This window comes from Lithobates pipiens, unplaced genomic scaffold, assembly GCF_037356315.1.
Source record: "Lithobates pipiens isolate NorthernLeopardFrog02 unplaced genomic scaffold, aLitPip1_a1.2 Scaffold_25, whole genome shotgun sequence".
In the NCBI taxonomy this organism is placed as follows: Eukaryota; Metazoa; Chordata; class Amphibia; order Anura; family Ranidae; genus Lithobates; species Lithobates pipiens.
Window position 1 is genome coordinate 194439149 of NW_027507787.1, and position 15452 is coordinate 194454600.

A 15452-nucleotide genomic window follows, 5' to 3' on the forward strand; every position below is an offset into this window, starting at 1 on the left:
AGCGCTGCGTACATTGACGTATATAAGTAACTTAAAATAATAAAATAAAATAATATCATTCATACAAACCTCAGAGCCATTTTCAGTAACCGGGGAGCGTTTTGGTGACTTCTTCACCCTAAATGTGTCACTGAAAAAAAATAACAGAAAGCAAGTCATGACAACAAAATGACAATCACAATGGGAAATGTATGATTACACAGGTTATTTACCATCACATCTACTTCTAAAGGCGTCACGTAAATACCATGCAGTTTCATCATAGCCTTTAGCTACAATGTGACGGCATCTGGAAAAGCAGGGTGGTAATCTGCATGTAGCCTGGGTTACATGCCAAAAGTATCTTCAAACAGGTAAGATACATTTTACTTTCAGACAAAATGCCATGGATATTACATTTAACTGGGTACAGGAAGAAATTACATGAAAACCGCCATACATTCAGAACTGTCTTCTCCGAAACTGATCTTTTACATTGTGCTGTTTAAATATTCCTTATATATCTGGTTTGATTAAAGTGGTTGTATAGTAGTATAGTATAGTATAGTAGTAGTTTTTATTACTTTTATCTACAGGAAAACCTATAATAAGGCTTACCTGTAGGTAAAAAAAATATCTCCTAAACCTGTACGGTTTAGGAGATATTCCCCTCGCAATGCACCGCTGACTGCAGCGGCGCATGCACATAGGGCATTCTCGGCTGAAAGTACGGCAGGCGCCGGACCCTGCTGGAAAGAAATCTCCCACGCGCATACGCGGGAGTGACGATATCGCGGCTACGGCCACTCACAGCGCCGGAGCCACGATACCTGGAAGAAACGCAGAGGGAACATGTCAGCTCCCTCGGCGTGGATCGGCGCCTCATTCTAAGGTAAGTATTTCATAATGAGCTATTATGCGGTGCATACTAGCTCATTATGCCTTTTCCTTTGCAAGTCAGGGAAAAAAAAACTTCAGTGGGTATACAACCGCTTTAACAAAACACAATGGAGAGTGAAGGCATTGGCCATAGCAAGCAGTCTCCCTCTTTTGTGTTCTTGGTGCATTTAGATATTAAAATCCTACAGCCGATTCATTGCATTGTTCTACATTCCTCAGCACTGCTGTGTAAATTCTTAAAGCCCATTTCATCCTTCTTCATTTATAACTGTAATGCAGTCAGGTTGCAAATACAGCAAAAAAGTATGCTGCTCTTTTACTTTTTTTTCAGTAATAAATATTCTGTTCTTTTAATTAGTACCTGCTAAATGCTGCCGCAAGGATAAAATATCCTGTGCTGCAGCACACAAGAGTTGGACCGCTGCTCTGAATGCAGCAACCCGTGCCCTCCAGCGGTCCGACACAACACCTTGAACAATGCTTTAGCCCCTCCCCCCCCTTCACACCAAATGCAACTTTGAAATTGTGCAACTTCTTTTGAAACTGCACAATCTCAAAGCCGCATATCCGTGCAACTTCAGGTGCGACTTGGCTGGCATCTATGCAAATTCATACACAGATGTCTATGCAGGTCGCAGCTGAAATCGCCAAAAATAGTGCAGGAAGTTGGCGTTGCATTCATGAGTTTCCTTTTATTTCCCGTGAAGTCTCCAGGACAGGAAGTTAGGGAAAAATGTCCCCAGTGACAACACAGACATGCAATAAAAATATGACAGGTTTTCTAACCACTTTATTAAAAAACAAAATCTTTGAACGGATCTTGGTTTTACATTTACATGCACATCTGTATCTTACATGTAATTACTAGTGAATGAACACTGATCCAGAGTCCACAGATACTGAATGTTTGTTTTCATTTTCAGTTAGCCAGTAAATGAATATCACACCCATGACATTTTTGTCTCTCCAGCTGAAAACACAGTTACGTAATTAGCTGTTGGTTGAAGCCAATAAATGATGGCGTTTGAAAAGGGTCGATTGATTTTTAACCCGCCATCTGCTGGATAGTGTCAGATGATCTCCCCATAGAGTCTTGTGTAGAGAAATCGTTTTTAGTTATCACAGTGGCCGAAAATAATTGTGATCTATGGGTTTCCGAAACAGCAGGAATTAGATGGGATTGTGTAGCCAGATCATCGCCTGGCTACATGGGAATAATTATGGAGAGGAGGTGCAGGGAGGCTCTAGTCCTACCACACTGCCTGTCCACGGGTGACATTGCTGCCTCTCTATAGACACAGTACCGTCAGTGAGTGTTGTCACCCTAGGACAGGACGTCAAAAGATCACAAGGTGAAAAAAGACAGTGAAACAAGGAATGCAGACACCACATATAAAGAATGGTAAGCTGCACTATTTTAAAATGTTATTCTTGGATTTAGATATACTTTAAAGTGGTTGTAAACACTTACATATACCCAGTGAAGTGACTGATACACAGAGATTAAACAAATCCTGCTATATGTTGATCTGCAGTCTTCTCTTCTGTACATCCATTCAAAGTACCAAATTAATAAAGCTTGTTTGAGCTGCAATGGCGGCCAGACCATTAGTGGCACCTGTCCATCCACGCCACCCCCTATATGTATAATAGATGGGCACCGTGGCCAGCCCTATTCATGCGCCCGGCCCCTTTCAGGTTGCTAGGTGCCTGAATTACAGAGGTGGGGGGCCATAGGCTCTAATAGGCTTCAAAATAGGGTGGGCTCGTGGTGCAGAGCATTGCGCCATGAGCCCACCCAGGTGTTACAACACCAAATGAATATTCGCTGTTAAAACATTGATCCTCAATCGAGCCAATCAGAAGCGGGTGTGAGACTCGTTTTCAGATTGGCTGAAAAGAGAAGACTCCCAATTGTCTGCTGAGGAGGAGGAAGGAAATGGAAGCCGCCGCCGCCACCGTGATGACCCAAGGAGAGCAGGGGAAGGGAGGCCATCCCAAAGCAGCTGTGAAGCGATGGGGTAAGTGCTACCGGCCCACCGACCGGGGGGGGGGGGGGGGGTGTCATGGCATACTGTTTGCCACCCCCCCCCCCCCCAAAAAAAATTACCACTGGTTGCCACTGCTGAGCTGTCATAAAACGGGATGGGGAGCTGAAGTTTAATACCGCAGTGCTCAGTGAGGAGACCTCTGAGAACTGATTGGAGGGAAGGGAGATATTCCCCTGGCAATGAGCCGCTGATTGCAGCACACAGGAACAGATCTGAGGCTGTCAATCAGCTGGAGGTCCCTCCCCTGTCACCTTTTGTCTCTAAGTGTCAGGAAAACTTGTGAGAAGTGACTCACGCAGATAGCAGAGGAACAGGGTAGCAGACAGAAATGACACTGTGGGGTTGATTTACTAAAGGAAAATAGACTTTGTAAAGTGCAATTGTACTTTGCAAAAGCAGTTGTTCCAGAGCTTAGTAAATAAACAGAAGCCCCGCTGATTTCCATCATCCAATCATGTGCAAGCAAAAATGCATTTTTTATTTTCCTTGCACACGGTTCGGTACTCTTTGCAAATTGAAGCTTTACCTAATTTACTAAGCTGTAAAGCAACTGCCCTTGCAGGGCGCAACTGCAAAGTACACAGTCTATTTGCCTTTAGTAAATCAACCCCTTAGTGCTCTGGATTGAGACAAGTACACACTACAGAGGGATATGCTTTGTTCATATTTTTTCTCTGACGTTTACAACCACTTTAAAGTGGATGTAGACCCGATTCATGAAATTTGAGCTGGGCACATATCTGTAGTGTTTTCTTATCTCTCTTCAAAGCCCTATGTCCTATAGCTGTCTCCTGCCCCATTTTTCTGTTATGAGCCTGATAACTGCTGATGAGTTCTCTGTCACATATGATAAATTCAGCCAGAGTTTTGTGTTGGGAAGGATGCTATAAATAGATTAGCAGAGCCCTAAACTATTCAAGGAACAGAACTGAAAGTCTCTACCTATGAGGAGAGGGGGTGTGTGCCTTTCCTCCAATCAGCTGTCTTGGCTGTATGCCCAGGCTTCACTGCAGTGCTAACCAGAAAGAAAAATCTCCTAACACAATCTGAACTTTCTAAACAGTATATAAAGATGTATATAGAAGATATAGATGTAAAACTTATGTAGGGAGATTTGTTTCATCCCTGTGTATCATCTGAGGCTGTTCACTTCACTGGGTATATATGAGGGTTTCCATCCACTTTAAGGCACATAAAGGAGAGAATGCCTAATATGGCACTAAGGGTTTTTTCAACATAGAAGTGTGTTTGCAACAAGGAGCAAAAGAATCAAATATTCACCTTGTTACTTGGGTCAGTATTGGGCATTCAGAGCAATCACCCTGCTAAGGAGGTTGCTATATGCCTCAATAGGTGACCACTGGCATTATTGTACTGATGGATGATACAATGCTTCTGTTAAATACTTTATATTGGTTTCCCAATAAAACAAATAAAGCAGCCAACACATAAGAACACAGCAATATACAAAGCGTGAACAATTCACATATAATTCACATATTCCCAAATGTTCCACCACATACAGACACGTACTGCCAAGTGTAAAGCAGCATAACATGCCACAACTGGCACAGGAGACAATGGGAATCTAATGGGAAGGAGCCGTGACCACAAACATGCACATGAAGGAGAGAAGCACAGAGAAAAGGAATGTAGCTGAAGTGAAGTTACTTACAAGAGAGAACAGACAGACACGACATCTTCAACCATCCTATAGACACAGAGACAAAGAGACAGACAGACAGAAGGCCGTCTACGCACTGTAATAAACATTCCATGTGGCCCCACCGGACTTATGTACACACAAATACATATTAACAGGAAGGAACTGCTTAAAAACTAAAGCAAATCCTCCCACACTGACCTGTCTGCTTAAATTTGAACTGGCTTGATGAATAATATATATCTAGGGAATGTATAAATGCTTAGTAAGCGCACAGAGAATAAAGCATTAAAGCAGTCCAGTCAATCTTTAAAGATTTTTCCTTGTAATTTCTTGCACGGAAAGCACTGTAAACCAATCAGGGTTCTTTTCTAACACACCGTACTGTCAATCTATCACAGGCGGCATGCTGACAGGAGGAGAGATCAGAGCGGGCAGAGTGATGACTTCATCAGTGTGTTGCTGCTTCCTCTTTGCCCAGTCAGCAGGCTCCAGGTAAGTCAGTGGCCAAAGTGTACTAGTTAAAGTGGTTGTGAACTCTCCCCCACAACTTTGTCCCATGTAAAACAGCATAAAAAACCCTAATGAACACTGCTTGTAGATATCTCCTTACTTGCTTAGTATTGTTGTAATCCTTTTTGTTCTGTAGAATGACATCAGTGAGCATGCCCAGATCTCCCCTGATTTACGGCACACTCTCTATGTCAGGGATATGCAATTAGCGGACCTCCAGCTGTTGCAGAACTCAAGTCCCATGAGGCATAGAGAGACTGACAGCCACAAGCATGACACCCAGAGACAGAGGCATGATGGGACTTGTAGTTTTGCAACAGTTGGGGGTCCGCTAATTGCTTATCCCTGCTCTATGTGCTTGTCTATCTGTTATCAGGACTTCCTACGGCACACAACACTGAACTCCCAAGAGGCTGCATAATCACTCAGAGCTTCCTCCTACACCCCATGTGACCATGTGTCATCACATGCAGTGTAAACTTGGCCATTACTGCAGTCTTATCAGTTGAAGCTGATAAGACTGAAGGCAAACATAAGACATCGGCACAAGTAAATACTATGAAATAAAACAAGTCAGCTATGAACAGGGAAGCAGGGTTGCCATAGAAACATTGGATTGAGAAGGAGGCTTGGTTAACAGTACAGGAAGTGCTCAACGTAAGGAAATACACTCCACTGTGGACTCAGAAAACAATACTTAAGATGGCGCTGCCTTACCCCTGGAAACAAGTTTTTTAAAGTTTCTTTAAACAGTAAGTAATTTGCAATTTGGGCTGCATTACAGTGGCTACAGTTTGATAATTACTTATTATAATGGACTAAATGAAAAGAAGCATCAAAGTGGGAGAGTTTACTTCCTCTTTAAAGCTAATCTTCAGGTAGATTTTATAGACAGGCATTAAAGCTGAACTCCAGGTATGGAGATTTTTTTCATAGTTACATTCATCCAACTTGGACCAATGTAAGTATGCATGTGGCCAATCAGGTTGATCCTTGTAGAAGCGGGAAATCAATGTAGCAGTCACTGCTATTACAGTGATTACTGATAGCTTCAGCATAGCTCCCAACTGTCCCTGATTTCGAGGGACTGTCCCTCATTTGGAACAAAGTCCCTTTGTCCTCTTTCCTCCTCATTTGTCCCTTATTTTGCTCTGATCTATATAGTTGTATATAAAATGTACTACTTCTCTATCAAAAAGTGTTTCCCTGTGCTAAACCTTAGATCCAGTTTTTAAATACTGCATTTATAAATTACAATAAAATACAATAAAAAAATGTAAAGATAAATATGGCAGATGTATACGACATCATCACGCCCGCCGATCATTCCTCGTCTATGCTGGATGATGGCCGGAAGGGTTTTCTTAAGTTGCTAAGACCTTATTAAGCATGTGAGTACATTTTTTTGTCAATAAATGTGTTGTATAAGTATTTTACACTATTTCGGGCATTTTTTTTAAAAAAACCTATGCATCTGCCATATTTATCTGGGAGCTGACTTCCAAGGCTACCTTGAGTACCGCTAAGAAGTGGGGCCGTCTGGACATACACACGCTTGTCTTGGCCACTCATATGAAGAGGGTCACGACATTCCTGCAAGCCTATAATAAGCTTCTCTGGGCACTGCGTATTCACTTTGCAGCACTATAACTTCAAGAGTTGTGGATATTATCACCACGCTGGACTTTATATTGCATTATTGGAACCATTTACTTATTGGGTGTTTTGAGATGCCCTTTTTATTATAAAATGTGGGTCCTTTACTATCACAGTGGACTTTAAAAAAAGTGTATCTGATATATAATCAATTCCAACACAACAATATAAAGTATTTTCATTTGCATGATATATGTATGTGTTCATTTTGTTCACCCTGATATTGCAACTTGGGGTGTAGATATGCGGTTATTAGCACATAGAACTTGCTTGGCTCCTCCTACCAGCCACAGATTGACTGTATTGCTTAGAGAAGCAAAGAGGCTCACTGGCTCTAAAATAAAGTATTTAATAAAAACATATATTTTTTTTAAAATCTTATTAGTATATTAATAAGGGGGGGGGGGGGGGGGGCTAAAAAAATATCAGCAGATTGAACTTCACCTTAAAATATATTTGTTACATATTTGTACCTCCTATAGCTGCAAGCATCCTCTGTGTAAATAGTTGAACACCCTCCTGCACTAACATCAGGATATTGGGTCTTAGCCCCCGTACACACGGTCGGACATTCTGACCACAAAATCCCTCGTATTTTTTCAGACGGATTTTGTCCGTAACTTGTGTTCCATACACACGGTCAGACAAAGTTGTCGGAAAATCCGATTGTTTGGAACGCGGTGACGTTCGTTGTGTACGACGGGACTACTTAGAGGCTTGTAGCCAATAGCTTTGGTCTCGTAATTAGATCTGAGCATGCGTGGCACTTTGTCCGATAGGAATTCTCTACAAACTATCGGAAAAAAATTGGATATCCTGCCCTCAAATTTTTTCCGTCTGAATTTCCCACAGAAAAAGTCCGATAGAGCCCACACACGATTAGATTTTCCGACAATATAATCCGATTGGACCTTTTCCGTCGGAATTTCTGACTGCGTGTACAGGGCATAACTCGCCTGATTGGTGATTACAGAAGACAGCGACTGCTTCTTTAAATTCCTCTCTTTCCCCAGCTTGATTATTGGACAATAAAGGAGCAGAAGCCCAATGATGAGGTCATCCCTCTGCTCATGTCTGTGTATGCCTGTCACTAATTTTGCTTTTCGTAATCTGCTTATAAATATTTATATCTTATCAAAAACTGGCTAATTCATGGAGCCACATACAGTGAAAAATGTGTTGTAGAGAAAACTATAACGCTGTAGAATACAGTCAATATTGTGGGGTTTATTTGTATCCTGCTACTTAGATAGTTGTGTATTATATCGCCTGTGGAAACGACAAGCGCTATATTAATGAAAAGTACAAAGCTTTGTTTTTGATGTGTCTAAAACCCAGATTATTTATAGTATCCTGTCTGTGCAGACCAGGGAATTAACCTGCAGTACTCGTTGGCACAACATAAGTCAGTGCCCTTTGATAGTCTATCTTATAGGAAATCCGTGCACTTAAATAAATCTTTTCTCCCAAGGCAAAACATGATTTCAATTAGCTCTAACTAAATGTGATTTTCAAATGTTTACATTAAGATTTTCCTAGTTCCTGTACGGCTGAGAATTGATTAGAATGTAAAGAATACAAGACAGAAAAAGAAAACATTTTACTGCAAAATGTAGCATTATGCTGTATAGCAGGCATAAGCAATTAGCGGACCTCCAGCTTTTGCAAAACTACAAGTCCCATCATGCCTCTGCCTCTGGGTGTCATGCTTGTGGCTGTCAGAGTCTTGCTATGCCTCATGGGACTTGTAGTTCTGCAACAGCTGAAGGTCCACTAATTGCATATCCCTGCTATACAGCATAATGCTTCATTTTGCTGGAATAGAATGAACAAGCTGCACTGAATCTGATCTTTGTCCATTTCACTGCTAAACACCTGTGAGTACAATGTAGTAGATTTACTAAACTTGGAGCAGGCAAAATCTGGTGCAGCTCTACATAGAAACCAATCAGCTTTCAGGTTTTATTGTCAAAGCTTAAATCGGTTGTGAACCAATGGCGAAAAAAACGAAAAAAACCTGCAAGACAATGGAATAATGTGCTTGTAGGAATCGCATACAAGCACATTATATTATAAAATACTCATCTTAGAATGAAGCCCTCTCAGCGGCGACCGGTCACCCCTGAGAGGACTGACATCTACTCCCGTTTCTTCCAGGATCATGGGCGCTGTGAGTGGCCAGTGCCCTCGGTTCCTGCAAAAATCTCTGAACATCCGGCATGGTAAGCCGGACCTTCAAAGCGCATGCGCCACTGAGGTCAGCAGCTGCATGCAGGGTGAATATCTCATAAACCGTGCAGGTTTAGGAGATATTAATTTCACCTACAGGTAAGACTTATTATAGGCTTACTTGTAAGTAAAAATAACAAAGCAGGGTTTACAACCACGCTTTGATTGAATAAGATGAAGTTAGAAGCTGATTGGCTACCATGCACAGCTGCACCGGAATCTGAGTACTCCAGTTTAAGGGTCAGTTCACACTACATGCAGTCCAGTGCATTTTTTTCTGAATCAAAAATGCATGGAAAGTAGATTAAATGATTTCCAATGGCATAGTTCACAGCAGTTCCTGTGCTTTCCAGTTCCAGAAAAAAAAAGTAGAACATGCTGCATTTTTCCTGCACTGGAATGCTGTAAAACACATCAAAATGCACTTATTTAAGGTTAAGAAAAAAGAGGGGGAAAAAATGCACTGGCCTGCATCTGGAATGCATCCGGACTGCATTTCTATGGTATGAACTGACCCTTCATAAATCTCCTCCAATGTGTTCACTTCTCCCAAGATTGGTACAATGTATCATTGCCATGTGCAAGACACACAAGATGTGAGTTGAGTGATTGACCGATGGTCGGTAAAGTAAAAATTGGCACCAATAATGCCAACAAGAATGATAGAACACACATCTCTGGCCAACATCTCAAATATGCACAATTCAGCCTTAGAATTCAAAGAAATGATGAAAAATAAGTTCAGAGTACCTTCATAAAATTTTTTTATGTCAAAATCACCAGAGGTGAAGTATAAGGAACTAGATTTACGGTACAGGCAAGTCTAAATTTCTCAGTAAAAGTACTTCTGCCCTGTACCATGCCTGTGCAGGGCAAGCCAACATGTTCAGTTAAATGCCGACTTACCCACCTATACATAATCTTTTTTCCTACGCTCCCCTGCAGCTCCACTGGGCTGATGAAAGTACAGAGAAAAAGCCAGTACTTCCAGGTATGAAGAGCATGTAACTCAATCCCCTTCCTCCCGTGTGATTCATTGCTGATTGGGGGATTGACGAATTGCTACTCACTTAGGAGTAAGGGGAAGAGTCCTTTGTCCGGCTATCCCCTACTCTTACTACCTTCAGGTGATCCCCGAAAACTCATCTCTCCCGGAAAGCCTATCAGGTCTCCAACTAATCTTTTACCACTTCCATCAGCTCATTCCCCACAGTTACAACCTTCTGTACCACCTGCCCCACCCTATTAGATTGTAAGCTCTTCTGAGCAGGGCCCTCTTAATCCTCTTGTATTTTATTGTGTTATAACTGTATTGTCTCCCTTTTATATTGTAAAGCACTACGTAAACTGTTGGTGCTATATAAATCCTGTATAATAATAACATAATAATAACCATACACAGGGATTTGTCTCTTCACTCCTGTTGGCTGAATGGCGCAAGAGAGTTTGCGCAGCTGGAAAGAATGGAAGTTAAGTGAACCTGTTGTTTATCTCTGCATGGGCCAAGCCAAGGAATATTGTGATTGGCTGCTTCGCTGACCTACAGGGAGTCGTTGGAGGGGGCCAAGCTTAACCTTTACAGAAAAAGTTGTGATGTGCTTTAATTTCAGCTCTCGTTATTAATGAATCGTTTTGACTTTCCTGGTAATTCCTGTATATACATTATTTGATCATATGCTAAGACTGAACTGACCTTTATCATGGATCAAAGGGTGTACTACCCAACACATTGTATTTTCCCCATATTAAACATAGATTTTCATTTTATACTGTATGTTTCTCAATGCACTTGTTCTAACATACAGGAAAAAATTACTAAAAAAATGAGAAAAAATATGGTACAAAAATAATTTGAGCCTCGTGATGTTACTATATCATTGTTACGTCTACAGGTATGCTTTGTTTTGAGCCGCTTTGAGGTTTAATCATGCCTCTCAAAAGTCTGGCAGGACTCTGCCACCACTTATGTTCATCTCTTTTCTAACTCATGTATGACTTATTAACATGTCATAGTCGCCATGCGACCTAACCCCACCCCCATAATCTTCCAGTGGGCTTAGAGCTGATGGACCTGTGACAGGCACTCATCATGAGTGCCAACTATGCCCTCCCTTTCTGCCCCCCTCCTCCATTCTCCAAGCTGTACTATAGCTTCTATGAATGAAACATGATCTATGAATGGAAGGGGTAGAGCTTTCATTCATCTATCTGTTCTTCCTTCTATTTCAGAAAATGGAGGAGGGTCGCAGAAAAGATATGCATAGTCAGCACTCTTGACAAATGCATATGAAAGGTTCCTGGGCTCTAATAACTTCTGCCACATCAGACAATTACGGTGGCTGGGTAGGGAGGGGATCGTAGGAGAAAGATTTCACCTAATACAGGTGCCAGCAGGACAAGTGACATATCCTACTGACAGTAAGTAATGTCCTATGTGCTGTTTTTTTTTACTTTATTTCTGACTAAACAGTCTTTAAAGTGATATTCAAGGTTCTTTTTTTAAAATAAAATAATAAACATGTTATACTTACCTGCTCTGTGCAATGGTTTAGCACAGAGCAACCCTGATCCTCTTCTTCTAGGGCCCCCCGAGGTGCTCCTTGCTCCTCCTCCTTGGCGAGTGCCCCTATAGGAAGGAACTAATTTAGACTCACTCTCAAGCCACCCTATCTGTGTCTATTGACACAAACCGGGTGGCTCTGCCTTGTCCCCTGTTCCATCGTCTCAGCATTTGATTGACAGTAGAAAGAGTCAATGGTTCCTGCTGCTATCAATCTGCCTATAGAGGAGGGACAGAGCAGGGAGAGCCTCGGCTCTCATGCACATTGTTAAATGGGGAATGGGCTCAGGAAAATATAACGGTAAAAAAAACTTTAGGCTTTAGAAGCACTTTAAATCTAATGCCGAGTACACACGACCGGACTTTTCAACATCAAAGGTCCGACGGAACAATTCCGGCAGACCATTCGATCGTGTGTGGGCTGCAGCGGACTTTTGATTTGCAAAAATCTGACAGACTTTAGAAATGGAACATGTTTCAAATTTTTCTGCCGGAACTCCGCCGGACCCAGTTCCTACCGAGAAATCCGCTCCTGTGTATGCTGGTCCGACGGACAAAAACCGACGCGAGGGCACCTATTGGCTACTGGCTATGAACTTCCTTATTCTAGTCCGGTCATACATCATCACGTTCAAATCCGTCGGACTTTGGTGTGATTGTGTGTGGCCAAGTCCGTTCATTCGGAAAGTCCGTCAGAACTCCGTCAGAACTCCGTCGAAAGTCTGTCGGACCTAGTCCCTTGAAAAGTCCGGTCGTGTGTACGCGGCATAACAGACAAATCAATAGTATTGGACGATATGATTTAAATGAAAAAAAAACTGTAATTTTAGGATAATGTACAACAGTGTTTAAAAACAGGGCATTTCACAAACTGTAAAACCAGGGACAGTCCTTAAAAATAAGGAAACAGTTTGGCAGTTGCCACTGCTGACAGAGTAGATAGATATCATGTGTATAACATTCCTAGAGAATAGAAGAGACTTACGTCTTTAATGGAGTCTTCTTCTTCTTGGCCGGTTTATTGCTCTCTCCATTCTGATCTGCATCATTTGTTGGAATCTCAAAAGAAGCTGGTGTTTTTGCAGGAGACTCCGATCTCTGCGCAATGGGTTTGCATGGTTCGGGTAATTCTTGAGTAGTGGGTGGTAAATCCGGTAGTTTCATATTGGAAGAGAAGGGATTGAAGTTGGGATCATCCCACTGGTCCAGGTTATATGTATATGATCCTTTAGCAATAGGAATGTCATCAAGATCTGTAGAAATGGAGCTGGGAGGTCCAGGGGGCGCATCGGCCTTTTCAACTGCCTTTTTAGGCTTAGCTTTTCGTAGAGGCATTTTGCCTGAGGGTTTTTTGCCTTTTCTTACAGGAGGCTGACCATCCCGTGCCTCCTCAGAATAATCGAACTCCAGCCTCACTGATTGCCCAACCACCGCAGGGTATTCTGGGACTTCTGAGTCTCCTGTGATCGCCTCGCGTTTCTGATGGGTAGGCAATGGTGGGGACACTCGTCCTGTTACTTGCAGAGGGCAAGAGTCAACGAGAGGGGTGCTTGTGACGCTGCTCAGCTGGGGATCCACAGAGGTAACCTCTAAGGAGGCAACAGGCTGTGTTTCCGGCTCTCCTAATAAAGGTAGCTCTTTATCTGTTGGGGGAGGTGATGGAACGGATTGAATCTGAAGATCTTTGGACTCTTCTGCTTCTTGTGGCTCTGCTGACAATGCCTGAGTGTCCTTGTTGCTTACAGCCTCTGTCTGTTTTTTAGCACTTGCTGCCTTCTTCTTTAGCGATGCAGGCCTCACCTTTTTAGTCCTGCGAAGACTATTACAGGCACTCTCATATCCTCCTTGACCGCTCAACACATCATCAAACTGGAAATCAGCAGCCTGTAAGCTAAGAGAGCGGGACAAAGTGTTTCGGTTGGTAGGCACGGAGTCTGTGGATTTGCGACGAGTTTTGCAAGAGGATTCTGAGGATGCTGAAATGACATCCACTGGGTTAACGGCAGCAAAATCTAAGTTGTAGGTACCACTGCTTGCTATGGGCTTGTCTTCATCAAACACTACAGAAAATGAGCGAGAAGGCTGACGGAATGGAGAATCGTTAATGTTCTCATTCTCAGCAGGTTTCGGGTCAGGGGCTTGTGTGTTCTCCAAACTTTGCTCTGGAGCTGAACAAAGGGAAACAATACATGTTAATGATTAATTTCTGCCCTAGTTGAGGCTATTCACTTTTGTGGTCACCAGGCAAGCAAAATGTTTGTTAGTCAAAGGGATTTTGAATAACTGAAAGGCTGAAAAACAAAAAATGCAAATCTGTAGGCATTCATTTTTTATTTTTATTTTTGGCTTTATGTTTAAACTGTAACAGTAGGTACATTTAGAGACATAGGGGTTTATTTACTAAAGGAAAATCCACTTTGCACTGAAAGTGCACTTGCGAGTGCAGTCGCTCTAAATCTAAGGGGTAGATCTGAAATGAGTGGAAGCTCTGCTGATTTTATCATCCAATCATGTGCAAGCTAAAATGCTGTTTTTTATTTTCCTTGCATATCCCCCTTGGATTTACAGCGACTTTACTTCCAAGTGCACTTGCAGTGCAAAGTGGATTTTCCTTTAGTAAATAACCCTCATAGTGTATTTCCACTTCTGCAGTCAAATTTGAGAAACCCCATATGTTTGTTATGTGTTCCCATTTACACAGCATGCCTAAAAATATATATTTTAAAAAGTTTGGAGCAGGCTTTGGGCATACTGCAAGCTACTCTGCACAATTTGAAACTGAGATGAAACATAATCTGCCTCTACGCCCTTGTACACACAGTCGGAGATTCCGACGGAATGTGTCCGATCGGACCGTATTGTCGGATAATCCGACTGTGTGTGGTCTCCATCGGACTGTTTTCCAACTTGTCTATAAATTTTTCCAACAACATGCTCCGATTGGACATACTCCGATCATGTGCAGCCTACTCCGACGGACAAAGTGCCACGCATGCTCAGAACAAATTCATAGACCAAAGCTATTGGCAACTAGCCTGAACGTAGTCCCGTCGTAACGAAATAACGTCATCACGTTATGTACAATCAGATTTTCTGACAACTTTGTCCGACCGTGTGTATGCAACAGTTTCGGACAAAATCCGTGGGACAAAATCCAACGGATTTGGTTGACCATGTGTACAAGGGCTTCTGAATTACACATTAGAGCTGGCCATACATGGCTCAGTTTTTTTCATTCGGCAAGCACGCTGAACAAAAAAAACGTAACCAATTACCACCATCCATACATTCAAGGTGGGTGGGGGAATCCTCCCCACTGTGTGGGGGGCCCAAAGTGCACAGATCAGTGCTGCAGCCATTAAACGAGTGCTTTTTATCTGACAAAGCAGTTGGACTTTTGTTCAACTGCAGAGGCCACTAATGGATCGAACCAGCAGAATTTGAATCCATCTATGGCCAGCTTAAAGCATGTTACTAAACCCACAACAGTAAAATCAATCTGTATATGCAGTAAAGCATGCTTGTTATATACTCCCTGTGGAACCTAAGTGGTTAATCCTCTACACTGTGTAAAAAGGTTGTTTGATCCTGTCTTCTCTGATCCTCCCCTTCTTCCACAGTCCTCAATTCATTTGCTGATAGCACAGAACCCTAGGAGGCACTCTGCACATGCTCAGTTTGGTGTGTATTGCTAGAGAGTTTTTTTTTTGGGGGGGGGGTGCATGTGATCAGCACAGGGCCAATCAGCGCTGTCCAGACAGAGGGTCAGGGGTCATACAGCCTCATAGGACAGTCAGAGGAGAATGAAAACTCCTCCCATTAGCTTTAACCAGTGCTTGGCACTGAAAAAAGTCACAAGACTGCTATATACTGCTGATGAGAAAAGGTATTTAGCAGTTTA

General features: G+C 42.3%; 1 protein-coding gene across 9 annotated transcripts in view; it reads right to left on the reverse strand.

Annotated features, from left to right (window-relative positions):
- Positions 1-15452, reverse strand: part of TACC2 (transforming acidic coiled-coil containing protein 2) — a 295989-nt gene that overhangs the window by 51711 nt on the left and 228826 nt on the right. For 5 of the 9 annotated variants that reach the window (XM_077455365.1, XM_077455362.1, XM_077455363.1 and 2 more), the window contains 3 exons: positions 12537-13719; positions 4606-4641; positions 70-130 (listed from right to left, as the gene is read on the reverse strand). In XM_077455365.1, the coding sequence (XP_077311491.1) occupies positions 70-130; positions 4606-4641; positions 12537-13719 (1280 nt within the window). The remainder of the gene's footprint in view (positions 1-69; positions 131-4605; positions 4642-12536; positions 13720-15452) is intronic. The other 4 variants (XM_077455364.1, XM_077455368.1, XM_077455369.1 and 1 more) reach the window with 2 other exon arrangements.